The sequence below is a fragment of the Saccostrea echinata genome, unplaced genomic scaffold, assembly GCF_033153115.1.
Source record: "Saccostrea echinata isolate AGI-Se365-2 ecotype Australia unplaced genomic scaffold, CSIRO_AGI_Sech_v1 ptg000012l, whole genome shotgun sequence".
NCBI lineage: Eukaryota > Metazoa > Mollusca > Bivalvia > Ostreida > Ostreidae > Saccostrea > Saccostrea echinata.
The window spans coordinates 6,165,997-6,193,732 of NW_026889761.1; the positions used below are offsets into that span (position 1 = coordinate 6,165,997).

The following is a 27,736-nucleotide window of genomic DNA, read 5'->3' on the forward strand; positions in this document are numbered from 1 at the left end:
AGTGTTATCATTAGGATCAAATTTTACATAATGCATGAATATAGGGATTTTTTTTTTAGAAATTAACCTGAATTAAAATCATAATTCACCTTATTTTTTTTCAGATTCATCGAACATGTATGGTTTTAGTCTTTACCTTCACTGTGTCAGCCTTTGTTGTAATATTTGTGGATGTTGGTGGATATAGAGAGGTTTGTACATGTATCACTTACAAAAGAAGTAGGTTTTAGACTTTCAAAGCATTTTAGCCAGCATTGAATCTTAATTCATTTGTAAATCAATTGAATGGGTACATGTTGTATCTTCCATAGCAACTCCATAATGTATAATTAGTGCACCGTTATTTTTTATTTACAGGTTGTAGTAGAGGAGGGGAAAGGTTACCTAAGGTACCACCCTATACTGGGCATCATTGTCACCACACTTACTGTTATCAATGTAAGGTACCACCCTATACTGGGCATCATTGTCACCACACTTACTGTTATCATTGTAAAGTACAACCCTATACTGGACATCATTGTTACCACACTTATTGTTATCATTGTAAAGTACCACCCTATAGTGAAAATCATTGTCACCACACTTAACTGTTATCAATGTAACGTACCACCCTATACTTGACATCATTGTCACCACACTCACTGTTATCAATGTAAGGTACCACCCTATACTGGACATCATTGTCACCACACTTACTGTTATCAGTGTAAGGTACCAACCTATACTGGGCATCATTGTCACCACATTCACTGTTATCAATGTAAGGTACCACCCTATACTGGGCATCATTGTCACCACACTTACTGTTATCAATGTAAGGTACCACCCTATACTGGGCATCATTGTCACCACACTCACTGTTATCAATGTAAGGTACCACCCTATACTGGGAATCATTGTCACCACACTTACTGTTGTCAATGTAAGGTACTACCCTATACTGGGAATCATTGTCACCACATTCACTGTTATCAATGTAAGGTACCACCCTATACTGGGAAACATTGTCAACACACTGTTATCAATGTAAGGTACATGTACACCCCTATACTGGACATCATTGTCACGAAACTCACTGTTGTCAATGTAACGTACCACCATATACTGGGCATCATTGTCACTACACTTACTGTTGTCAATGTAAGGTACCACCCTATACTGGACATCATTGTCACCACACTTACTGTTATCATTGTAAGGTACCAACGTATACTGGGCATCATCGTCACCACACTCACTGTTATCAATGTAAGGTACCACCCTATACTGGACATCATTGTCACCACACTTACTGTTATCATTGTAAAGTACCACCCTATACTGGGCAACATTATCACCACATTCACTGTTATCATTGTAAAGAACCACCCTATACTGGACATCATTGTCACCACACTTACTGTTGTCAGTGTAAGGTACCACCCTATACTGGGCAACATTGTCACCACACTTACTGTTATCAATGTATACCATCCTATACTGGACATCGTTGTCACCACACTTACTGTTATCATTGTTAAGTACCACCCTATACTGGGAATCATTGTCACCACACTTAACTGTTATCAATGTAAGGTACCACCCTATACTGGACATCATTGTCACCACACTCACTGTTATCAATGTAAGGTACCACCCTATACTGGGCATCATTGTCACCACACTTACTGTTATCAATGTAAGGTACCACCCTATACTGGGCAACATTGTCACCACACTTACTGTTATCAATGTAAGGTACCATCCTATACTGGACATCATTGTCACCACACTTACTGTTATCATTGTAAAGTACCACCCTATACTGGGAATCATTGTCACCACACTTAACCGTTATCAAAGTAAGGTATCACCCTATACTGGACATCATTGTCACCACACTCACTGTTATCAATGTAAGGTACCACCCTATACTGGACATCATTGTCACCACACTCACTGTTATCAATGTAAAGTACCACCCTATACTGGGCATCATTGTCACCACATTCACTGTTATCAATGTAAGGTACAACCCTATACTGGACATCATTGTTACCACACTTACTGTTATCATTGTAAAGTACCACCCTATACTGGGAATCATTGTCACCACACTTAACTGTTATCAATGTAAGGTACCACCCTATACTGGACATCATTGTCACCACACTCACTGTTATCAATGTAAGGTACCACCCTATACTGGACATCATTGTCACCACACTTACTGTTATCAGTGTAAGGTACCAACCTATACTGGGCATCATTGTCACCACATTCACTGTTATCAATGTAAGGTACCACCCTATACTGGGCATCATTGTCACCACACTTACTGTTATCAATGTAAGGTACCACCCTATACTGGGCATCATTGTCACCACACTCACTATTATCAATGTAAGGTACCACCCTATACTGGGAATCATTGTCACCACACTTACTGTTGTCAATGTAAGGTACTACCCTATACTGGGAATCATTGTCACCACATTCACTGTTATCAATGTAAGGTACCACCCTATACTGGGAAACATTGTCAACACACTGTTATCAATGTAAGGTACATGTACACCCCTATACTGGACATCATTGTCACGAAACTCACTGTTGTCAATGTAACGTACCACCATATACTGGGCATCATTGTCACTACACTTACTGTTGTCAATGTAAGGTACCACCCTATACTGGACATCATTGTCACCACACTTACTGTTATCATTGTAAGGTACCAACGTATACTGGGCATCATCGTCACCACACTCACTGTTATCAATGTAAGGTACCACCCTATACTGGACATCATTGTCACCACACTTACTGTTATCATTGTAAAGTACCACCCTATACTGGGCAACATTATCACCACACTCACTGTTATCATTGTAAAGAACCACCCTATACTGGACATCATTGTCACCACACTACCTGTTGTCAGTGTAAGGTACCACCCTATACTGGGCAACATTGTCACCACACTTACTGTTATCAATGTATACCATCCTATACTGGACATCGTTGTCACCACACTTACTGTTATCATTGTTAAGTACCACCCTATACTGGGAATCATTGTCACCACACTTAACTGTTATCAATGTAAGGTACCACCCTATACTGGACATCATTGTCACCACACTCACTGTTATCAATGTAAGGTACCACCCTATACTGGGCATCATTGTCACCACACTTACTGTTATCAATGTAAGGTACCACCCTATACTGGGCAACATTGTCACCACACTTACTGTTATCAATGTAAGGTACCATCCTATACTGGACATCATTGTCACCACACTTACTGTTATCATTGTAAAGTACCACCCTATACTGGGAATCATTGTCACCACACTTAACTGTTATCAAAGTAAGGTATCACCCTATACTGGACATCATTGTCACCACACTCACTGTTATCAATGTAAGGTACCACCCTATACTGGACATCATTGTCACCACACTCACTGTTATCAATGTAAAGTACCACCCTATACTGGGCATCATTGTCACCACATTCACTGTTATCAATGTAAGGTACAACCCTATACTGGACATCATTGTTACCACACTTACTGTTATCATTGTAAAGTACCACCCTATACTGGGAATCATTGTCACCACACTTAACTGTTATCAATGTAAGGTACCACCCTATACTTGACATCATTATCACCACACTCACTGTTATCAATGTAAGGTACCACCGTATACTGGACATCATTGTCACCACACTTACTGTTATCAGTGTAAGGTACCAACCTATACTGGGCATCATTGTCACCACATTCACTGTTATCAATGTAAGGTACCACCCTATACTGGGAATCATTGTCACCACACTCACTGTTATCAATGTAAGGTACCACCCTATACTGGGAAACATTGTCAACACACTGTTATCAATGTAAGGTACATGTACACCCCTATACTGGACATCATTGTCACGAAACTCACTGTTGTCAATGTAACGTACCACCATTTACTGGACATCATTGTCAACACACTGTTATCAATGTAAGGTACCACCATATACTGGGCATCATTGTCACTACACTTACTGTTATCAATGTAATGTACCACCCTATACTTGACATCATTGTCACCACACTTACTGTTGTCAATGTAAGGTACCACCCTATACTGGACATCATTGTCACCACACTTACTGTTATCAATGTAAGGTACCACCCTATACTGGGAATCATTGTCCCCACACTCACTGTTATCAATATAAGGTACCACCCTATACTGGGCATCATTGTCACCACACTTACTGTTATCAATGTGAGGTACCACCCTATACTGGGCAACATTGTCACCACACTTACTGTTATCAATGTAAGGTACCATCCTATACTGGACATCATTGTCACCACACTTATTGTTATCATTGTTAAGTACCACCCTATACTGGGAATCATTGTCACCACACTTAACTGTTATCAATGTAAGGTACAACCCTATACTGGACATCATTGTCACCACACTCACTGTTATCAATGTAAGGTACCACCCTATACTGGACATCATTGTCACCACACTCACTGTTATCAATGTAAAGTACCACCCTATACTGGGCATCATTGTCACCACATTCACTGTTATCAATGTAAGGTACAACCCTATACTGGACATCATTGTTACCACACTTACTGTTATCATTGTAAAGTACCACCCTATACTGGGCAACATTGTCACCACACTTACTGTTATCAATGTAAGGTACCATCCTATACTGGACATCATTGTCACCACACTTACTGTTATCATTGTTAAGTACCACCCTATACTGGGAATCATTGTCACCACACTTAACTGTTATCAATGTAAGGTACCACCCTATACTGGACATCATTGTCACCACACTCACTGTTATCAATGTAAGGTACCACCCTATACTGGACATCATTGTCACCACACTTACTGTTATCATTGTAAAGTACCACCCTATACTGGGAATCATTGTCACCACACTTAACTGTTATCAATGTAAGGTACCACCCTATACTTGACATCATTGTCACCACACTTACTGTTATCAATGTAACGTACCACCCTATACTGGACATCATTGTCACCACACTTACTGTTATCAGTGTAAGGTACCAACCTATACTGGGCATCATTGTCACCACATTCACTGTTATCAATGTAAGGTACCACCCTATACTGGGCATCATTGTCACCACACTCACTGTTATCAATGTAAGGTACCACCCTATACTGGGAATCATTGTCAACACACTGTTATCAATGTAAGGTACATGTACACCCCTGTACTGGGCATCATTGTCACCACATTCACTGTTATCAATGTAAAGTACCACCCTATACTGGACATCATTGTCACCAAACACACTGTTATCAATGTAACGTACCACCATATACTGGGAATCATTGTCAACACACTGTTATCAATGTAAGGTACCACCATATACTGGGCATCATCGTCACCACACTCACTGTTATCAATGTAAGGTACCACCCTATACTGGACATCATTGTCACCACACTTACTGTTATCATTGTAAAGTACCACCCTATACTGGGCAACATTATCACCACACTCACTGTTATCATTGTAAAGAACCACCCTATACTGGACATCATTGTCACCACACTTACTGTTGTCAGTGTAAGGTACCACCCTATACTGGGCAACATTGTCACCACACTTACTGTTATCAATGTATACCATCCTATACTGGACATCGTTGTCACCACACTTACTGTTATCATTGTTAAGTACCACCCTATACTGGGAATCATTGTCACCACACTTAACTGTTATCAATGTAAGGTACCACCCTATACTGGACATCATTGTCACCACACTCACTGTTATCAATGTAAGGTACCACCCTATACTGGGAATCATTGTCACCACACTTACTGTTATCAATGTAAGGTACCACCCTATACTGGGCAACATTGTCACCACACTTACTGTTATCAATGTAAGGTACCATCCTATACTGGACATCATTGTCACCACACTTACTGTTATCATTGTAAAGTACCACCCTATACTGGGAATCATTGTCACCACACTTAACTGTTATCAATGTAAGGTACCACCCTATACTTGACATCATTGTCACCACACTCACTGTTATCAATGTAAGGTACCACCCTATACTGGACATCATTGTCACCACACTTACTGTTATCAGTGTAAGGTACCAACCTATACTGGGCATCATTGTCACCACATTCACTGTTATCAATGTAAGGTACCACCCTATACTGGGAATCATTGTCACCACACTCACTGTTATCAATGTAAGGTACCACCCTATACTGGGAAACATTGTCAACACACTGTTATCAATGTAAGGTACATGTACACCCCTATACTGGACATCATTGTCACGAAACTCACTGTTGTCAATGTAACGTACCACCATTTACTGGACATCATTGTCAACACACTGTTATCAATGTAAGGTACCACCATATACTGGGCATCATTGTCACTACACTTACTGTTATCAATGTAATGTACCACCCTATACTTGACATCATTGTCACCACACTTACTGTTGTCAATGTAAGGTACCACCCTATACTGGACATCATTGTTACCACACTTAACTGTTATCAATGTAAGGTACCACCCTATACTGGACATCATTGTCACCACACTCACTGTTATCAATGTAAGGTACCACCCTATACTGGGCATCATTGTCACCACACTTACTGTTATCAATGTAAGGTACCACCCTATACTGGGCAACATTGTCACCACACTTACTGTTATCAATGTAAGGTACCATCCTATACTGGACATCATTGTCACCACACTTACTGTTATCATTGTAAAGTACCACCCTATACTGGGAATCATTGTCACCACACTTAACCGTTATCAAAGTAAGGTATCACCCTATACTGGACATCATTGTCACCACACTCACTGTTATCAATGTAAGGTACCACCCTATACTGGACATCATTGTCACCACACTCACTGTTATCAATGTAAAGTACCACCCTATACTGGGCATCATTGTCACCACATTCACTGTTATCAATGTAAGGTACAACCCTATACTGGACATCATTGTTACCACACTTACTGTTATCATTGTAAAGTACCACCCTATACTGGGAATCATTGTCACCACACTTAACTGTTATCAATGTAAGGTACCACCCTATACTTGACATCATTGTCACCACACTCACTGTTATCAATGTAAGGTACCACCCTATACTGGACATCATTGTCACCACACTTACTGTTATCAGTGTAAGGTACCAACCTATACTGGGCATCATTGTCACCACATTCACTGTTATCAATGTAAGGTACCACCCTATACTGGGAATCATTGTCACCACACTCACTGTTATCAATGTAAGGTACCACCCTATACTGGGAAACATTGTCAACACACTGTTATCAATGTAAGGTACATGTACACCCCTATACTGGACATCATTGTCACGAAACTCACTGTTGTCAATGTAACGTACCACCATTTACTGGACATCATTGTCAACACACTGTTATCAATGTAAGGTACCACCATATACTGGGCATCATTGTCACTACACTTACTGTTATCAATGTAATGTACCACCCTATACTTGACATCATTGTCACCACACTTACTGTTGTCAATGTAAGGTACCACCCTATACTGGACATCATTGTCACCACACTTACTGTTATCAATGTAAGGTACCACCCTATACTGGGAATCATTGTCCCCACACTCACTGTTATCAATATAAGGTACCACCCTATACTGGGAATCATTGTCACCACACTTAACTGTTATCAATGTAAGGTACAACCCTATACTGGACATCATTGTCACCACACTCACTGTTATCAATGTAAGGTACCACCCTATACTGGACATCATTGTCACCACACTCACTGTTATCAATGTAAGGTACCACCCTATACTGGGCATCATTGTCACCACATTCACTGTTATCAATGTAAGGTACAACCCTATACTGGACATCATTGTTACCACACTTACTGTTATCATTGTAAAGTACCACCCTATACTGGGCAACATTGTCACCACACTTACTGTTATCAATGTAAGGTACCATCCTATACTGGACATCATTGTCACCACACTTACTGTTATCATTGTTAAGTACCACCCTATACTGGGAATCATTGTCACCACACTTAACTGTTATCAATGTAAGGTACCACCCTATACTGGACATCATTGTCACCACACTCACTGTTATGAATGTAAGGTACCACCCTATACTGGACATCATTGTCACCACACTCACTGTTATCAATGTAAGGTACCACCCTATACTGGGCATCATTGTCACCACATTCACTGTTATCAATGTAAGGTACAACCCTATACTGGACATCATTGTTACCACACTTACTGTTATCATTGTAAAGTACCACCCTATACTGGGAATCATTGTCACCACACTTAACTGTTATCAATGTAAGGTACCACCCTATACTTGACATCATTGTCACCACACTCACTGTTATCAATGTAAGGTACCACCCTATACTGGACATCATTGTCACCACACTTACTGTTATCAGTGTAAGGTACCAACCTATACTGGGCATCATTGTCACCACATTCTTTGTTATCAATGTAAGGTACCACCCTATACTGGGAATCATTGTCACCACACTCACTGTTATCAATGTAAGGTACCACCCTATACTGGGAAACATTGTCAACACACTGTTATCAATGTAAGGTACATGTACACCCCTATACTGGACATCATTGTCACGAAACTCACTGTTGTCAATGTAACGTACCACCATTTACTGGACATCATTGTCAACACACTGTTATCAATGTAAGGTACCACCATATACTGGGCATCATTGTCACTACACTTACTGTTATCAATGTAATGTACCACCCTATACTTGACATCATTGTCACCACACTTACTGTTGTCAATGTAAGGTACCACCCTATACTGGACATCATTGTCACCACACTTACTGTTATCAATGTAAGGTACCACCCTATACTGGGAATCATTGTCCCCACACTCACTGTTATCAATATAAGGTACCACCCTATACTGGGAATCATTGTCACCACACTTAACTGTTATCAATGTAAGGTACAACCCTATACTGGACATCATTGTCACCACACTCACTGTTATCAATGTAAGGTACCACCCTATACTGGACATCATTGTCACCACACTCACTGTTATCAATGTAAGGTACCACCCTATACTGGGCATCATTGTCACCACATTCACTGTTATCAATGTAAGGTACAACCCTATACTGGACATCATTGTTACCACACTTACTGTTATCATTGTAAAGTACCACCCTATACTGGGCAACATTGTCACCACACTTACTGTTATCAATGTAAGGTACCATCCTATACTGGACATCATTGTCACCACACTTACTGTTATCATTGTTAAGTACCACCCTATACTGGGAATCATTGTCACCACACTTAACTGTTATCAATGTAAGGTACCACCCTATACTGGACATCATTGTCACCACACTCACTGTTATGAATGTAAGGTACCACCCTATACTGGACATCATTGTCACCACACTCACTGTTATCAATGTAAGGTACCACCCTATACTGGGCATCATTGTCACCACATTCACTGTTATCAATGTAAGGTACAACCCTATACTGGACATCATTGTTACCACACTTACTGTTATCATTGTAAAGTACCACCCTATACTGGGAATCATTGTCACCACACTTAACTGTTATCAATGTAAGGTACCACCCTATACTTGACATCATTGTCACCACACTTACTGTTATCAATGTAAGGTACCACCCTATACTGGACATCATTGTCACCACACTTACTGTTATCAGTGTAAGGTACCAACCTATACTGGGCATCATTGTCACCACATTCACTGTTATCAATGTAAGGTACCACCCTATACTGGGCATCATTGTCACCACACTCACTGTTATCAATGTAAGGTACCACCCTATACTGGGAATCATTGTCAACACACTGTTATCAATGTAAGGTACATGTACACCCCTATACTGGGCATCATTGTCACCACATTCACTGTTATCAATGTAAAGTACCACCCTATACTGGACATCATTGTCACCAAACACACTGTTATCAATGTAACGTACCACCATATACTGGGAATCATTGTCAACACACTGTTATCAATGTAAGGTACCACCATATACTGGGCATCATTGTCACTACACTTACTGTTGTCAATGTAAGGTACCACCCTATACTGGACATCATTGTCACCACACTTACTGTTATCATTGTAAGGTACCACCCTATACTGGACGTCATTGTCACCACACTTACCTTTTTTCAATGTAAGAGAAGATTTCAAAGCAGACCTAAATCTCCCAATGTTTTTGAAATGAATAATTTGTATATGGTTTTTATTTCAGCCAATAATGTCTCTGTTCAGATGTGCACCCACAGACAGCAGGCGACCTATATTTTACATTGCACACTTTACCGTTGGAACTGTTGCACATATTCTAGCTGGTGAGCAAATAATTAAAATCAATTTTACAAAGGTCAAATATTAATATAATAGAAATTTCATTCACACCACACTTAATTAGAGACTTATACAATGTAAAAAATGTAATTTAATTTCAGCAATTACAGTATTATTTGGAATGAATATAGACAGGTCCAATCTACCAGCGGAGGCTTCATACATCATGTATGCTTATATAGCAGTCTTTGTTATGATAGAGATAACACTAGAACTGCTAAAACTCTGTCAGACACAAACTGATACTAGTAAGTGACGGCTTCTTACAATTAATTGAATCTTCAGAATACATATTAAGTGTTTGGAAAAAAGGAAATACAAAAACTTAACTTTAACTAACGAATATTAATCGCCACGAACAAAAATATTTTGCTATGTATTTGTAAAGAATGTTTCCTCAGTCGTGAAAATTAATCGTCACGGATTGATTTTAAACTGATGAATTGCGAATAAAAGATGACACGAATAATAGTTGGTTTACAGTATGGGAAAAAATACTCTGGCTAATGATTCTCGGCAGTTTACAAATATCATAAAATTATTTCTGTTGGATAGTCCAAAGCTAAAACTATTTTCTCGCTCTCAACTACTAGGTATTTCAGGTAAATGTGGGTTTAGAGTTTGTTTTTTTTTTATCTAGGTAGCCATGTTGCCATAGAAATGAAATACATTGCTGACAAAGATGAAAAAAGCATCAAGTTCGAGGAACGTCCTGTAAGTAAAAACATACCCTCCCCCCCCCCCCCCCCCCCCTTGATTACAGACTTGGAGATTTCATAAATGATATGGACTCCTGTAATCTAACAAATCAAATACACACACATTGTATTTAACAATTCATTTTTCCTGTATGTCCCACTTACTATTTTTTCCCTCATTTTTTTTCCTCATAAAACCAGTAATCATTCAAATTTTTTCCTGCATAATTCTCAATCATTTTTGTCCTAATTAAATTTTGTAGTATTATGTAAAATTTAAATGAACCTTGTACCTGTGGAGAGGGCTTAATTTTATAGGCAAAGCCTGCTGCCCAATTCATTGATGTTTTTTTTTTACATAATAAAATACCTGTATGTTTAACTCAAATGAAGTTTAAAAAAAATATGTACTATCTTGCATCCAAGTAGTTATTAATATATTTAAGACAAGTTTTCATTAAATTTATGCAAGTACAAATGTGAAGTAAATATTGCTTATTAATCTATTTTGAAAATGCATACCATTTCAAAAGATGTTACATGATGAATTTTATCATGTAAAAGATAATTACAAATCTGTCCTTCTATTACAGGTGATACGAAAGGAAATATTTCTGTATTTTCACATTTTACTTATGGTTGGGTTTTGTTCTTCCTTGGTTGTACTTTTGATAATGTCCTAGAGACCTTAATGTATAGTCCTACATGTATGTATGTAGACTGAGAAGCAGTATGTTGTTCTGACACTGAAGTGACCGAGTTACCTGAACAGGTAACAACAAAGGAAATGGTCCATATTTTATTTTTTCTAGTCAATACTAGTTTTAAATTAAACTCTGTCTCATTTCTCTCCTTTTTTTTCTTAAAAAAAATCAATTTATAATAAATAACTTATATTACGTTGTTTATTATACAGTAAAACTCAGTTATAGCGAAGTGTTGGGGACCTGTGAATTTACTTCGTTATATCCGTTTAAAGAATTCGTTCAAGTATATATAATGAATTCGCAATATGCATCTTTTCCTTCAAGTATGACTACCAAGTATGTACTGGGAGGTATTAAATACAAAATTTTACTAGGGGTTCTAAATATTTCTGATGAATGGAATTTAGATACTTATAAAAATATTGTCAGTTTAATATTTTGAATTTTAAGATATTAAAAATTTGTTACAAAAGATGTAATTTTCGTTATTTTTAACCTCTACGGGACAGAAAATCAGTTCCCTTTATCCATAAATTCGTTATATCAGAGTTCGTTATAACCGTAATATTTTCCTAGGATTTGTTAAGATTCAGTTGGGGATTCCAAAAAACTTCGCTATATCTGTGAATTCGCTATATTCATGTTTGTACTAAACGAGTTTTATTGTAAATTATTGTACATGGAGGAAAATACAAACATCACAATTTTGTCTACCTCCATTCATAAATTAAATTCAAACATCAATATATACATTTGTGGTATCTCTCTATTATATAAACATGCAGAGAGCAAATATCTTCATACCTGTATGAAGTTTTTCGAAGGTCATAGGTCATTACGTGACCTAATCACACAGCGCAGTAATATCTACATAAAAAGACTTACTCCACTAAGCAATATAGCATGTTTTTCATGCATAAAAATGTACAAAATACGCAAGTAAAATAATAATCATTTTATTTACAATGTAAACGAGTATTAAATACAGTTCTTAATCGATTTTACAAAGAGAATAGAAAACTACGTGTTATAAGTTTCATGTCTGAGCTGCATAGTCTCAACGTTTACCCTTATTTTTCTCGCAGACCTCTGAATGCTATAATTTTTTTCCATTAAACTTTACTCACAATAAATTTGAAAATCTGTTGAAAAATATCAATGTAATGCAATCACGCCACAAACAGCTGACAAACACTGCACCTCGGAAGTTCGGTAGGCACACCTCCATCATCGAGATCGTTGTGACGTTGTCTTAACAATGTAAGCTGTCGCCAGTGTCTCCGTGTCAACATCATAAATTAATAAATATGCCTTACCGAAATCGTAGATTTTATGTTTTGATCAAATTTTGCACTTGATTTCAAGTTATCTGGTCCGGACAAGTGTCTCCATCCATCCCTTTCCGACCGAAATTCCTCCAACTTTTTAGTATCCAACATCGGACGTGTTTCTTGTGTTTTTTAACATCGAATATGGGTTCTCATGAATACAAAAATTCCCAGACACCAATATGCTCACTATAATAATTGATCACATGTAGCCTTTCACAGAATATTCCCTTCAAAACAATCCTTTGCCAGATGAATTTGAAGAGTAACCGCTTTTCAAGCCGATTTACACCTAGCGTAATTTGTCAAAATCTACGACGTACAGTTAGTGCAATATTTATATTCGATTACATTCGATTGTCCGTCTCAAATGTATATATAAGTAATAAATAACAAGTTTAAAAACTTCAATGGGAATTGAAGTGGGTCGGTACGTGATCAAATCTTCTGAGAAGGCCTTCGGCCTTCACAGGATTTGATCACGTGACCGACCCACTTCAATTCCCATTGAAGTTTTTAAACTTGTTATTTATTTCTTAAATACATGTACATTGATTATTTTAATAGTCTTGAAACTTGCTTTGGTTTTAAAAATTGTTTTCCTATTGGTAGCTATTCTTGTGAACAGATACAGAAATATTTTATTTAAATTTGAGAGATTTTATGAAAATTAAAAGTATAATTTTTTACAGTTTATGTAAAATGATTTTTTTTATAAGTTTGTGTTACATTTCTATTAAAATAAATTTGTTTTATCAAACCTTGTTTGTATTTCTTTTAATGTTTTCTTCTTGGATTATATAATTCTAATGATGGGTTTAGAAAAAGTTAACACAGAAAAATCACCTCCATCATTTGTTCAACAGTTAATTCCGTCATATATTTACAAAGGACAAGATCTGATTCATCAAATTTATTAAATAACCTTAAAAGTTTCATTTGTGAATTTAAAGAAAAATGCATATAAAATGCTTCAGGGGCTACAAATAGATTTTTCAAGCATGACAAGTGCATGGTTAAATTTCATTTGCCCTACAACAATTTCTACTTGCCTGGGCAAAAACCATTAAATAAGAATAAAATAAGGATAACACTTCTGACCAAATAGTTTCAATTTCATGTAAACTATTGACATAATATTTTTATTTTTTTAACAATTGATTTTTTTTGTAGTCACTTGCCCATGGACAAGTGCCTATTAAGTATTCACTTGCCTGCCTCTAAACATCACTGGCCCCGGGCGTCGGGCAATAGGATTTGACGACCCCTGCCCTTTGATTAATATGTATAACCTCGTTATCTTGAAAGAGAGATATCCAAGGGTTCGACATATTTTGAGGGTACAGTACAAGAAGAAAAAGTGGTTGGGACTTGATTTAATCAGTATTTCATTATGTGAAGTCAAATTACATAATTGGATTGGACATCAGGCATAGCCTATATAAGTCCTCTCCAAGAAACTAGAAAAGAAAGAAATGAAAAGGAGTAATTATACACAAAAGTTATTACTTAGCATATATCCTCATTATACAATATAATGAAAGGAAAATAAAGAGTGCAACAAACAACAAAACTGAATAAGTAAATAAAGAAGTGCAAGAGACAAATATGCAAGGAAAAAATACATTCATAAACATTGAAATGCTGAGATTGGAAGTGAGTATAAATATCAAATTTAAAAAAAAAATGATAAAACTTAAAAATGAAATAATATCAATATCTCTTTGAAGACTTGATATATAGTTTTACAGCTTCAAGAATTGAACAATTCGTTATATTGGGTAATTGCCCATCACCAAACAGCAAAGTATGCAAAATTTGATCAGGAGAGAGGGTGTCTAATTCTACATGTATTATACTCTGAAGACTTTTAAAAAGTATCATTCTCTGATTATTATAGGCAGGGCATCCTAAAAAAAAAAAAAAGAAAAGATAGCTATCCTCGCTTTGATATCCGCACTTAGTACAAGATGCTATTTCACTTAAGTACTGATTAAACAGGTGAACATTTTAATTAAAAGATTCAATTCTTAGTTGACAAATGTGTAATGTTTTCCTTGCGGTTACTTGTACCATAATTAAAGACATTCTTTATTCTATCTACAATGGTTGAGACTTCCGATATACATGTATCCATGGCATTCGAGTTATCAATGTTACAGACACAAAATTAAAATGAAAAATTTAAATGAAGCACCTGTTTTACTTTCATAATTTGCGTTTCAATGCATTTAATCTTTTTTACATAAAACTTGTCACATTATCTGGTCAAGATCTAGAATGACTTCTTATGTAAAAATAATCCTTTAAAATTGGATCTGAACACGAAACAAATCATCCTAATAGGAATATTAAATGTTACAAAATTTGATTTTGTGCTTCATTAATTTGTGTTCAATAGACGGGTTAGCACAGATAATCAAATCTGAGAAAATCTCCTTGAGATAATTTGTTACTCTTTTTAAAACGACTGATTTAGAAAACACGATTATACTTTTCCTAATTTAACGCTTCTTATGTGTAAAAAAAAATAAATTTCCATGTGCCTTAAAAATTACAATATTTTGTCATTAACTTCTAAAGGTATAAATATTTCTTTTCCAAGCATAATTAATCAGTTGGTAAAATAATTCCGTAGATAGAATGTTGCATGATAAATCCTTTTACAGATTTGATTTTCTATGTTGGCACAACAAGAACTCACATTTATAGGAGAAGAGAAACATAATGGCATACACAGATATTCATATTTACTATTTTGTCATCTTGTTGGCTATCGTTGGTCAATGTGTTGGTAGACCTGATGGAGTTAAAGGATGTGGTACTTTCGAGGCTAGCTTTGTCCCTATTCATGGCAACTCCAGTCACAATGATAGCCTTCCTATTTATATAAGAGCAGACAAAAACCAGTCTGATTGGTCAGGTAAGTTACAGCTGAAAATCATGATCACGATGATACATTTTCCATTATTTTAATTTTTTTAACTACTACTTGATATTTAAAAAAATATTTTTTAAATTCAGGGTTGTGTTAAAACTAATATTGAAATCGTATCAATGAAGTCAGACTGTCATGTATGTGATATATGGATTTCTTGAAACGGACATATTTACCACATATACATGTAGTATATGTCAAGCGCAAAGAAAATAAAAATATCAATTAACTTATATATCTTAACTTTTTGCACTTTCTATAAATCGTTACGAATATCATTATTTTCTACCCTATTTTATTCTTTTAATTTTTTTCAGTCATTAAGCAGTTGAAAAAAAAGATTCTTAAAATGTTTACGTAGTATTGCTGTCAATTAATATTGCAGTGTTTATATGGACGAAAGGAACATTCTTTAAGGGGTTTTACCTTCGGGTGTTCTCAGTCCTAGACGGGGAGACAGTGTCAGGAAACTTCCAGGAGATGCCATCAGGAACTCGGGCTTGTTCCTCAATGGTGCGTTAACTTTGCTGAAAATTACTTTCTATTTTATGAAATAATACTTCTAAGTATAAGTTATAACATTCTTCTTTTTTTCCCCTGTTATCTGTCATTTGATTTCTTATTTTGACTGTATGCCAACATGGTGATGTCAATAAACTGAATTGAATTGAATTAATTATTAATTTTTGTGCCCCGCCATGAATACGACCAGGGCATATAGTATTTGTCATGTCGGTCTTCCTTCCGTCTGTCCGTCCGTCACACTTTGCGTGTAGCCCAGTGTCAAAGAAACTATTTAAGATGTTTTTATTAAAGTTCATATGCTGATTCATATTGTTGAGAGCTGTTCAACCGCATCAAAATATTTTGACGTTGACCTTCTTTATGACCTTGACATTGCCATTCTTAAATTTGTGTTAGCTCAATTTGAAAGAAATTATTCAAGATGTATTTATCTTAACATATACTGATACAGATGAGAACTTATCAACTGTTTCCATTTTTTAAAAACCTTGACCTTCCCTATGACCTTTGACTTTACTGTTTCATTTCTATTTGTTGTGTTCAAAACTCACTTTCAAAGAAACTTAATTTAAAATATTTTAATCAAGCATCATACACTAGTTCTTTTCATATCGCATGCTCAGTGAATTGTTCTTAATGAATTAAAGTTGAACATCATATTCAATATTTTCTGGATAAAACATAATTTCTTTAAATATTCACACAGCGGATAATTAAAAAAAAACACCTCTTAAACTATTTTCTTTATTCCTCAACAAAGGATGCTTGCCACATTACCAGCACAATGAATCATACATCTTTGGCATTTAAGTGGAAAAGCCATCCAAGTTTTCACGGAAACGTATATTTCAAGTAAGTCTCACTTTTATTAGATAAATTATCTGAAGGATATTTACTTATTTACCATATCAATCAAAATATTGACATCACTTTTGTAACTATTTAATATGCTGAATTTGAGTTTTTATTCACAAAAATATAACCCATAAAAAAGTAAAAAGGATAAAATAATTTTGGTGCGGACTTTTATAGACTTGGGGGTCGTAACATAAAGCTTGCTAAGTTTTTGACTTAAGTAGGGTCATAAGTATGTTTTAGGCGCAATCTTAAGACCTGCCTAAGTACTACTTAAGTATGTCTTAAACCGTAACATAGAACGGACTTAGCTAGGTCTAAGTAAGTCAAACTTATGTTAAAAATATGTTTTATCAATCATCCTAGTTTTTCAATTTATTTATATATGTATTTGTAAAAATGATTTAGTTACGTTTTTAATCACATGCATATTAAAGTTGACGTCCTTACCTATCGGTTTTAGCTAGGTTAGATTAGATTTCGTATTTAAATATAGTAAATTCTGTTTAAATAGTTTTGAATATTTGAAAACAAATATTGCACGGTCACAAAGTGGCACTAGTGGTTCATTGTAAATGCGTGAATATTGTTTATCACCCAGAGACTGCGATGTTTTCAGTTTACCGTTTGTTGTTATTCTTCCGTTTGACAAATGTTCACTTGCTTTCAAATTGTCATTCTCGCAGACATGGCACGATAACCGAACGTCTATGTACTTGAAATTGAAATTCTTAATAATAATGTAAAAAAAAAAAAAAAAAAAAACTAATAGGGGCATTTTGATTTTTTTCCCTCCCATATCAGCAAGCAGAGACTGCAGACTTTTTATGATATACTTATTTACAATTTAATGAAGGTTGGAAAATTATTGTTTTAAAAAAACAATTTTTCGTATATCTTCAACTTATCAAGAACTCTCTCTCTCTCTAGAGAGAGAGAGAGAGTTAACGGTAGTGAACCCTGTCTGAATCCTCGTTTGTTGCGTTCTACATTCAATCTAATTTACAGAAAATCTTTATTAGTTTTCTAGTCATCACCCTGTACTTCACCTACAATTTTTAACATCATTTCATTTCATTTTTTCACAGTGAACAAACAAATCCATGATTACTGTATACAACTTACTTATAATAATTAGTGTTTATAACCTAGGTCCCACTAATATTTCAAACGTATCCCAAAAATAATATTTTGCATTTACATGTATGTCATTTAGAGAGTGATATTGGAATAAATGATATATCTCCCCCCCCCCCCCCGGGTACGAAAAACCAAAATTCTTATACCAGTATATTAAATAGAGAAAATTATCTTTTAATGCATAATATTAATAAAGGAATGTTTTAACATAGTAAGTCTATCTTAAATAGTTCTAAATATGTATTTAAGAAAGTTAAGACATACTTAAGTCACCTCTACCGGCCGCCTAAGTTTTGCTAAGATTGTCAAATCTTAGCACGCTTCTAGTTACGGTCTTAAGTTTAAGACTGTACTTATCTCCTACTTAAGCATGGTCTCAGACTTAAGTACCCTTTATGTTACGACCCCTATGTCTATGTCTATGGCTATGTCCAATCCAATTATGAAAACGGCTTCACGTATTAAAATATTGCTCAAATTTAATCATAATAAAATAATTACCAAATTTGAAGTAAGTTGTGCGGTATGAAGCTAAGCATTCCTATTAAAGACACCAATTTTGATTCAAAATATGATTCTTTATTTCAAGTTAAAATTTTGGCGTAGAATTGTCTTACAAATTATACATAATCCCGAACTTTACCCAGGTAAAAATGGATATTAATGTTCTTCTGGTCAATATCAAATTATATTTACCACCTAAAACTCCACTATTGTGTATTGTTTTTAGAGCATCAGTTGTCATAAGCTACACACAAGGATACAAAATAATGACGACTCTAAAGGGGGATAACTCTACATCAGTCATAGAGGTATTTTGTTTGCCATTTCCAGTATTTGATGTAAATGTACGGAAGTAAACATATCTCAGTCTCTTTACGAGGGTTATCCATAAAGTTCGTGGATAATTGTTATAATTTCCTTAATAATGACCGCACTGGCAAACGTATGTATACGATAATATCTTAATATGGACCATATGCTCTAGTAAAAATATAAAAAATAAAAGAAATACACACTATTTTACGTGCATTATAGATGTAAATGCTTTATTGTGTATGCAACCCGCACGGCCCAGTCTGACGTAAAGCTAATTTCATAATAACGTCACAAATATGGATTTGGAATTTTTATTACATGTCCATGGACACACACATTTTCTTTATTATGTCACACTGCCAAGTGTGTGCAATAATATTTATGTATAGACCATAATTGATTTAATTTTTATAATTCAAATAGATACACGACAATTTTCGAACGTCAACAGTATAAACATTTCGTATACATATAGGCTGCGCAGCCCAGTCCGACGTTGCCCTAGATTATTTTATAACAAGGTCGTGGAAAGAGATAACATTTATCAATTTAGCAAAAGAGAATATTTTTATCAAATAACAGTGGTTTTCCACTTCTTGTAGTGTCTCCAGAATTGCACACCGTTGACAAACCGATAAATTTACCAATTTCAAATCAATGAACTAAATATATAACAATAATTTCAAGTTGTTTGAATAAATACTTTGTCTCTGACGTTGTTTTAACCATATTAAAACATAATTTTTATGATTGGACGCTGCTGCGTTCGGATAACCGACGTCGCTTTTTCTGTCAATTTTTGAAATATATTTCTTTAAGTTTTTCTTAATATTTTCACTATCTGTATAGTAAGCGATACTAAATATATCAGAAAATGACGATAACCGCTTATTTTGTGACACATTTACTTTTTGATAAGCTTTGACTTGCTTTAACCCTGGGCCATGCGCACTATCTGCGACCTTTAAAGACCGCGATTTTTTTTTTTCAAAAATATTAAGTTCCAACATTTAAAATCAAACTATTATGACTTGGATTTTTATAACAAATATTTTGGTATACAATAAATATATTTTGGACCATTAATTTTGACAAAAACGTCATTGTCCACGAACTTTATGGACAAACCTCGTATAATTAATTGCAGAAGGATCATGGTACTACAATAATAGAACGATTTCAAGAATGTGGTTCATCAATTGGATGCTTATCAAAATGTAATTCTGGATCGTGTTCACATTTGGTCACGTGGAAAAAGCGCGGGGATTTTGTTCGATTTGAATTTTTGGCGGATACGGAACTGCTTAGCAAAGATTTATATCTATCAATAGGATTTTCCAACGATGAATGGATGGTGAGTCCATAGTTCCTAATTCTTTTAGTTAAAAAATTCTCTATTAAAATGTTTATTTGCTGTCTTGATTAATGTATGTAGTGAAGTTATGTTAGTATTAAAAAGTTAACAGAATTGCTGATATCTAAAAATCAGAGATTTATTTTTATTCCTACAGGGGTTGCTGATATCTAAAAATCAGAAATTTATTTTTATTCCTACAGGGGGATGATTGTGTTATGTCTTGCAAGATCCACAGGGGAGACGTGACCTTTGAACTAGGGTCTAATATACCCAGCAAAAAAATCTATATTCCCTACACACTTGTACGTGAGACATTTCTAGCATTCTCTGAAAAGCTTTCATGGTATTTTGTTTTTTTTGTTTTTGTTTTAGTTTTACAAGCATCTAAAAAGTCTTGATTAAAAAAAATCACTTTCTCCTTTTTATAAGACGTCATGAAAATTGTTCGATATTACTATGGAGAGAGCACAAGGAACATATGCTTTCTTTCACAAGTACCCTTGTTTACGTATTTCAACGTTTCATTTTCAATTAAGGTAAATTCAGATGATGTTCTTGTGGTGGAAACATCGTTGGTTGGAAGCACGTTCAAATGTGTCGTGGAGCAGAGGATAATCAGTAAACACCCAAAGCTCTCAAAACTAAACCGGAAGTGGTATCTTTTACATGCTATTGGTCTGGTGACAGGTTTGTGTAAAAGTGATGTATATAAGTTGTTATGATTTTGCACAGCCTATGTTACAACGCGCTTTGAAAAATTACGCACTTTGAAAAAAAAAATCAAAGTGTGTTAAATTTGGAACCAAGTTAACGCATTGCGTTAATATCGACCATGTTAACGCACATTGAAAAAAAAATGTGCATGGCTCGGTCAATAATCAATATTCCTATTATGAGAAATACGACAAAATGGGGTCTAAGTTTGTATGATCTATGATCATTGAAAATATTTTTCTCGCACAATATGATGGCCTTTTTATAAATACTTGACAAGTATTTAGAAGTATGAAAAAATTGTTTATTCGCGCACAACATGACGCCTTTTTTTAAACTAATTTTTTAATACATTTATTTGATATGTATTGAGAGTATGAAAAACAATTTTATGCATTTTATACAAGTTTTTTTTTTAAATTATTTTTTATTTGTATTGTACTAGAGTTGCCCGGTAAAATCGTGGACAAAGCGTTTTTTTTTTTATCAAAAAATAATGGGCGCACTTAGCTGAAATGTGCAGCAAATGTTTACTAGTATTCATCATATTTAAGTACATCTTGTTTTAATATATAAAATATAGACAAAAATAAAGATTTTATAATACTTTAATGTGCGCAGGGTAAGGCGCACGATAAAAAAAAAAAAAAAAAAAAAAAATCAAGGTTTCATCAAAGAATACTCGAGTGTTATTTCGAAATAAAATTATTAAATATACAAGGTTGGGGTAAAAATTGTCATATTTTAAATCTAATTTCTATTATGTCATTATTTGGAAAATTTAAGGCATTTGCTTAATTTTTGGCAGTTTTCCGAGAATTTCAAATGGGAAACCGGTAAACAACACACGAAAAATGGCGACGTTTGATGACGTTACGGCGCACCGGAGAGCATTTCAGTTTGACTTAGATATAGTTATGACGCTCTAAGAGACTTTAAATGACTACAGAGGAGAATTCACTAGATCTTTAGTATACAAGTGAAATGGGAGTTTTCTAAGTGGAAGCTTTTTGATCGAGTCCCTAGATAGAACGCAATAGCGAAATACTCTGTCACTGTAGACCGTCGATATAAGATTGCCTATTTAGTTAAATGATGGTGAGAGTATTGTCCATGCATTACGTACTAATAAATCTTCAGAATGTTCCATGTTTGTGCGAGATGGGTTCCTCGACTGTTTTAAACGTATGGGAATAAAGGGGAACTCAAGTGTGTGTGTATCAATGAAATTCCCGAATTAAATTGGGGCTTATCCAACTTTTTTCAGCAAGGAGGAAACGTGACTCTGCTTTAGACAATTTGACGTTATTATCAGTGCGCCGTAAGGCGATACCACACATAGCATAGAATCTCATATTTTCTTTGAGAAATTTGCTATGTACATTGATGATAAATATACCTAAGAGTAGTGAAGATTTTAGAACGTAGTGATGATTATTTTTCACTCTAGACAACTTGTCCAAGATTTTACCAGACAAGCCTCGTATTTGATTTTGTAAAGCTACTTTCGCCAAAGTTAAGTCAGTTGGCTATTGTTGCTTAGATCAGCGAAATGGCCACTGAGTCTCTCTTCTTGAGTATGATAGGGTGCGTTATTATTTTTTTTTTTCAGGAAAGCTTATCTCAATTTTTTATCTATTTAACGTTAACTCAAATTTACTGAGAGAAAGTATATCAATGCCATACCAGTTATGTAAATGATTATACATATTTGGGTAAGAAAGATAAAGAGTTGGGCTGAGGGACCTTCTACCTGTCTTCTCCACGTTCTCGGTGAGGGTGGAGCAATTCATCAGTTTTTCAAATTTGGAAAGAAATATAACAAAATAATGCTGTTTATTACTAAGATCCAAGTCCAGAATTTTTGTTTTATACATATTTTTTTTTCAAAGTGCGTTAAGTGTCTCCATGGTAAAAATGTTGATTTACACTCATGCACTTTGACATTTTTTTTTTAAAGTGTGTTGGTCCCAGATTTAACGCGCGTTGATAATTTTTTTCAAAGTGCGTTGATTTTGTCCCAATTTTAACGCACTTTGAAAAATAATTTTCCAGGTGCATAATTTTGTCAAAGAGCGTTGCCACAAGCCGATAATTCTTTGTGTTGTAGAAAATTATTATTTTTTTTAAGAAAATGGTCTCCATTATCACAGCGAAAGGAGTGTAAGTGCAGAAAAGGTGGACTTTCTCAGCACTACAGTAATAGCAGAAGAAAATCCCTCCAGAGTCCTCCTCAAATTACACGGTAATATTCAAAGTAGAAGCACGTAAACCAGTCTACATTGTACTATTTTAAATTTCAAATTACATCTGAGAATGTTTAGGGAATTTCATTTTGCCTTGATGGAAAAAAAGCAATCTACTTGAGTATGTGAATATTTCTTATTATTTTACAATTATCCGAATAACAAATACTTTGAGATATGTACAGCTCTGAAAAAAGTGAAAATATTCTTTTAAAAAGTTTTCTTTCTTTGATATTGTACGTTTGAAAAATTAATTTTGTCTTTTGCCAAGATCGAGGTATATTTTATACTAAAAATTATTATGCCGTTTTTGATAGGATCTTTAATGATGTTTGCCTGGTTGTTTTTCGCCCCTGTTGGAATATTATCCTCCAGGTTATTCAAACAAAGTTGGGGTGAAAGAACAGTCTGTGGTCAGAAAGTATGGTTTCAGGTTGGTAATTCAAATACAAGTTTTTTGGAATAAAAATTTAACCGAAAATTTTCTAAATATCTGAATACGTTGCATTGAGTCATAAGAAATTTTAAGAATTAGTTAATAAATTTGATGCCATTGAAAAGAGCTTGAAAATTTGCATTTATTTCGATGTAACTTTCTTATTTTTATGACGTAATAACTCTGAAAATGACGTCGGAATCTCGAATGTTTAGCATACTAACAAGTCGCGTGTTTAGTCCACATGAGAAGATCGGAAAAGTGCTGTCAAAGGCTTCTTTGAAAAGATATTTCAAAGAAAATTTGTATTGAGGTAGAGTAAGACTAAAAGAATAGTACTATTTATCAGCAATTCCATATTTCATTTTATGGTTGGTTTATAAGCACGGTTTATGTCCGATTATGGTGTCATAGGCATTCATTTAAGATTTTTATTTATGGAATACAGCTGGACTTTCGGTTTATTATATAGCTCTCCATTTGATTAAACAAAACATGTTCTGCGTAAAACTGAAGTTTATCAATGCAGTTTTCCACAAATGTATCTTGAGTAACAGGACTCGTACCGTTTAGGAATAAAACGTACAAAAGTCTTCCCCCGGACTTGTTTCTGTGGGTATTTTTTCAACTTCGACGCTCCAAACCTCACTATTGCTTTTGACTTTCGCCTCAAAAAATGAATCTGAGTTACATTGCCATCTACAAACTTATTTATTTTCCATGAGTTAAAATTTGTGTAAATATTGAGTTACGGTGGGGTTACAACTACAACTACGTCGGTGCCATTTTGGTTTTACGAGAAAACATGGGGCACCCTAAACTTAACTTCTCTTGAGCTTTAATCGTTCCCACAAAATTGGTTAAAACACCTGACGAATTAATGCCAGCAAATTCCGTAACACCGTCCACTATTCTTCTTTGTTTGTCAACTTTGTCATTTTCTTACAGCTAGGTCTTTTTTACGCAATATTTTGAGCGAGATTCGATAATAACATGCCATGTTTGACACACGCTTAAACCTCCTCAGAACTATAGGATCTCCTAAATAAACACCAAATGATAGACTGTAGTCTATGTTAACATTTTCCCTACTGGCATTATTGTCCGTTAGCGTGCATCCGAGTAATGAGCAAAAGTTGACTTTAAAATTTTAATTCGCTGAAATTGTGTCTCTTGTTACGTCATTTTTATGGTCAGTATGCTAAACACACGGGATTCTGACGTCATTTTCGGAGTTATTACGTCATAAAAATAACAAAGTGACGTCACAATATGTGTACATTTTTCTGATCTTTCCAATGATATCAAACTCAATTATTTCCGCTTAACAGTTAATATTTTAACAAACAATTCTCAGAACTTTTCAAATTCCCTCGTATGTCAGTCAAAATACGACCAAATGATAGGTTGTATATGCAAACAAGGTCATTATAACGAGCGTAAAATTTTCGAAATGCTGATTTTAAAGCAGAATGTTGAAATCCCTGTTACATCTACTTATTTGTCAGTAGCTTGCCTTGGTTTAAAAATTTGTCAAGGTCAGACATAGTCTTGCGTATCGAATAAGTTAGGAGACATAACACCAGACATACAGGTGATAGTAGAAATACAGTAACTGCTTAAATATAAGGGAAGTTGACAATGGACAATCCGAGTTGTCATAAGGTTTAGTGGATAGTTGATCAATTATCGTGTATACAACAGTTAAAAAAACATCCAAATATGAAGCAGACTCTAAGGTGTCTATTTTGAGTTCTCTGGCATATTTTGAGTCTACATATGAGCGAAAGTAGCCATTGTTAATTGAAGCATTTTAATTATAATGTTGGATTCCTTTTAGAAAATCATTTGTGAAGCAAAATTTTATACAAGTGACCAGAGGGATGTTGAACCTCAAATAACAGAATGGTTTCCTTTCAGATTCACCGTACATGCATGCTGCTTGTGTTTATTTTCACAGTCACTGCTATTGTTGTGATTTTCGCTGATATCAAAGGATTTAGCCATGTAAGCATGATGTATGTAAAAGTCATCTGTAAATAAAACCTCTCAAGATGAACAGAGACCAGTTGATGATATTTAAACTTTTTCTTAAGGTTCATTTAGGCTCTGATAAGAGAGATAAATCTCACTGGAATAAAATGGCTATCATTTCTTTATATAAGCAAAATTTTATAAAAGTGGATAGGAACAATGAACATTACAAGCGTTTTTCCCTTTAATTTCAGATGGATATAAGTCTTGACTATCGAAATATACATCCTGTACTCGGGATTGCAGCAACATTCTTCTGTATTATGAACGTAAACAACTTTCTCTTTCTCTCTCTTGGATAATGTTTGATTCCACATAATTTGTTGAAATTGTTGAAATAATTTGTTGTTAATTTTTCTTTGCTGTAAATTTCATTTCAGCTTTGTAATGTTTACAAGCTACTGTGTTAATTTTTCAAAATTTTCATTTTTTTTGCATAGCTACTTATCTCCATGTTTCGATGTCCACCAGATGATAAGAAGAGGAGAACTTTTAACAGAATCCATGGGTTTTTTGGTCTTATTTCTTACGTACTAGCAGGTAAATTATTTCCAAAATAAATAACAGTACCTTATACAGAATAATGTGTTATATGTCTATTGTCTTCAATTCATTTTTATCTACCTGTGTATAGTTCTCAACATCGTGGTGGGAGCAAAGCTAGACAGAAGTATGTTTCCACCAGAAGGAAATTTTGTGATATATGGCTATCTGGCCATGTTGTCTGTTCTGGAAGTTGTGCATCAGCTAAAAAGGTTCAGGCAGGATTGCAGCAATAATGGTACACTTTATGTTCTTTACTTTTGTCCGAGGAAAAAATGGATATCTCATTGATCAATTATAAAATAAAATCATAATTTTACGATCGGAGACCTTTATTAATAAAGTGCATTTCAAACAAGTATTCACTAATGTAGGTTCTAGACAAAATAGCAAAAGGATGTAAATCTCATTCCAAAAATATATTTTTTAGACAAATTGCCTACTAAAAAGAAGGATAACGCTAAAGGGGAGAAGGTTTGTACTGAAATAAGTTCATTGCGATAGGTTGAACCTTAAGATGAATTAATAAATTAATGTGATTGTTTAATTATATACTAATCTACATGTGAAAAGTTTGAACACTATATTTATTATGAGATTTACGAAGAAAAAGTTTGTTGAGAATAAAGAAAAAATCGAATGGACACTGTATAAAATATTAAGAATGATTTTACTTTTTCAGGTGCGTGTCGTGGAGACAGGTCTTTACACACTGATAATTCTCACAATGGCGTCCTCTGTGTCTTTTGTCATTTTTCTGATGTTGACCTCTTAATTTAATGCTTTAAAGCTTATATATTTACATATATGTGATCACTTATCAGTCCTTTCTTTTTATAAAGCAATATGACTAGTAACATACGTCAAAATGCTGTGA

The 27,736-nt window shown here is 34.8% G+C and overlaps 2 protein-coding genes across 2 annotated transcripts in view; both read left to right on the plus strand.

Moving 5' to 3' along the window:
- The window catches only part of LOC133185247 (putative ferric-chelate reductase 1), a 28,953-nt gene extending 16,286 nt beyond the window's left edge, over positions 1-12,667 (plus strand). Inside the window, exons 13-18 of the mRNA XM_061320351.1 lie at positions 105-191; positions 358-438; positions 10,404-10,503; positions 10,621-10,767; positions 11,160-11,233; positions 11,811-12,667. Of these exons, the coding sequence (XP_061176335.1) occupies positions 105-191; positions 358-438; positions 10,404-10,503; positions 10,621-10,767; positions 11,160-11,233; positions 11,811-11,900 (579 nt within the window). The 3' untranslated portion in view covers positions 11,901-12,667. The remainder of the gene's footprint in view (positions 1-104; positions 192-357; positions 439-10,403; positions 10,504-10,620; positions 10,768-11,159; positions 11,234-11,810) is intronic.
- Positions 12,668-17,497: 4,830 nt separating this feature from the next.
- On the plus strand, positions 17,498-27,634 carry LOC133185723 (putative ferric-chelate reductase 1 homolog). Its single transcript, XM_061321023.1, has 13 exons — positions 17,498-17,567; positions 19,441-19,522; positions 20,677-20,883; positions 21,087-21,188; positions 21,423-21,573; positions 23,732-23,845; positions 24,164-24,279; positions 26,203-26,289; positions 26,511-26,585; positions 26,757-26,856; positions 26,951-27,097; positions 27,290-27,333; positions 27,542-27,634. The coding sequence occupies exons 1-13, from the start codon at positions 17,500-17,502 to the stop codon at positions 27,632-27,634; spliced, it is 1,386 nt and encodes a 461-aa protein (XP_061177007.1). The 5' UTR covers positions 17,498-17,499.
- Positions 27,635-27,736: the final 102 nt, after the last annotated feature.

Excerpts from the sequence above, each read along its gene's own strand:
- LOC133185723 (XM_061321023.1), top strand. The coding sequence starts at position 17,500 with ATGAATCATACATCTTTGGCATTTAAGTGGAAAAGCCATCCAAGTTTT. Across the intron at positions 21,574-23,731 it reads TGCTATTGGTCTGGTGACAG|AAAATGGTCTCCATTATCAC; the intron begins GTTTGTGTAAAA and ends ATTTTTTTTAAG. Across the intron at positions 26,586-26,756 it reads CATTCTTCTGTATTATGAAC|CTACTTATCTCCATGTTTCG; the intron begins GTAAACAACTTT and ends TTTTTTGCATAG.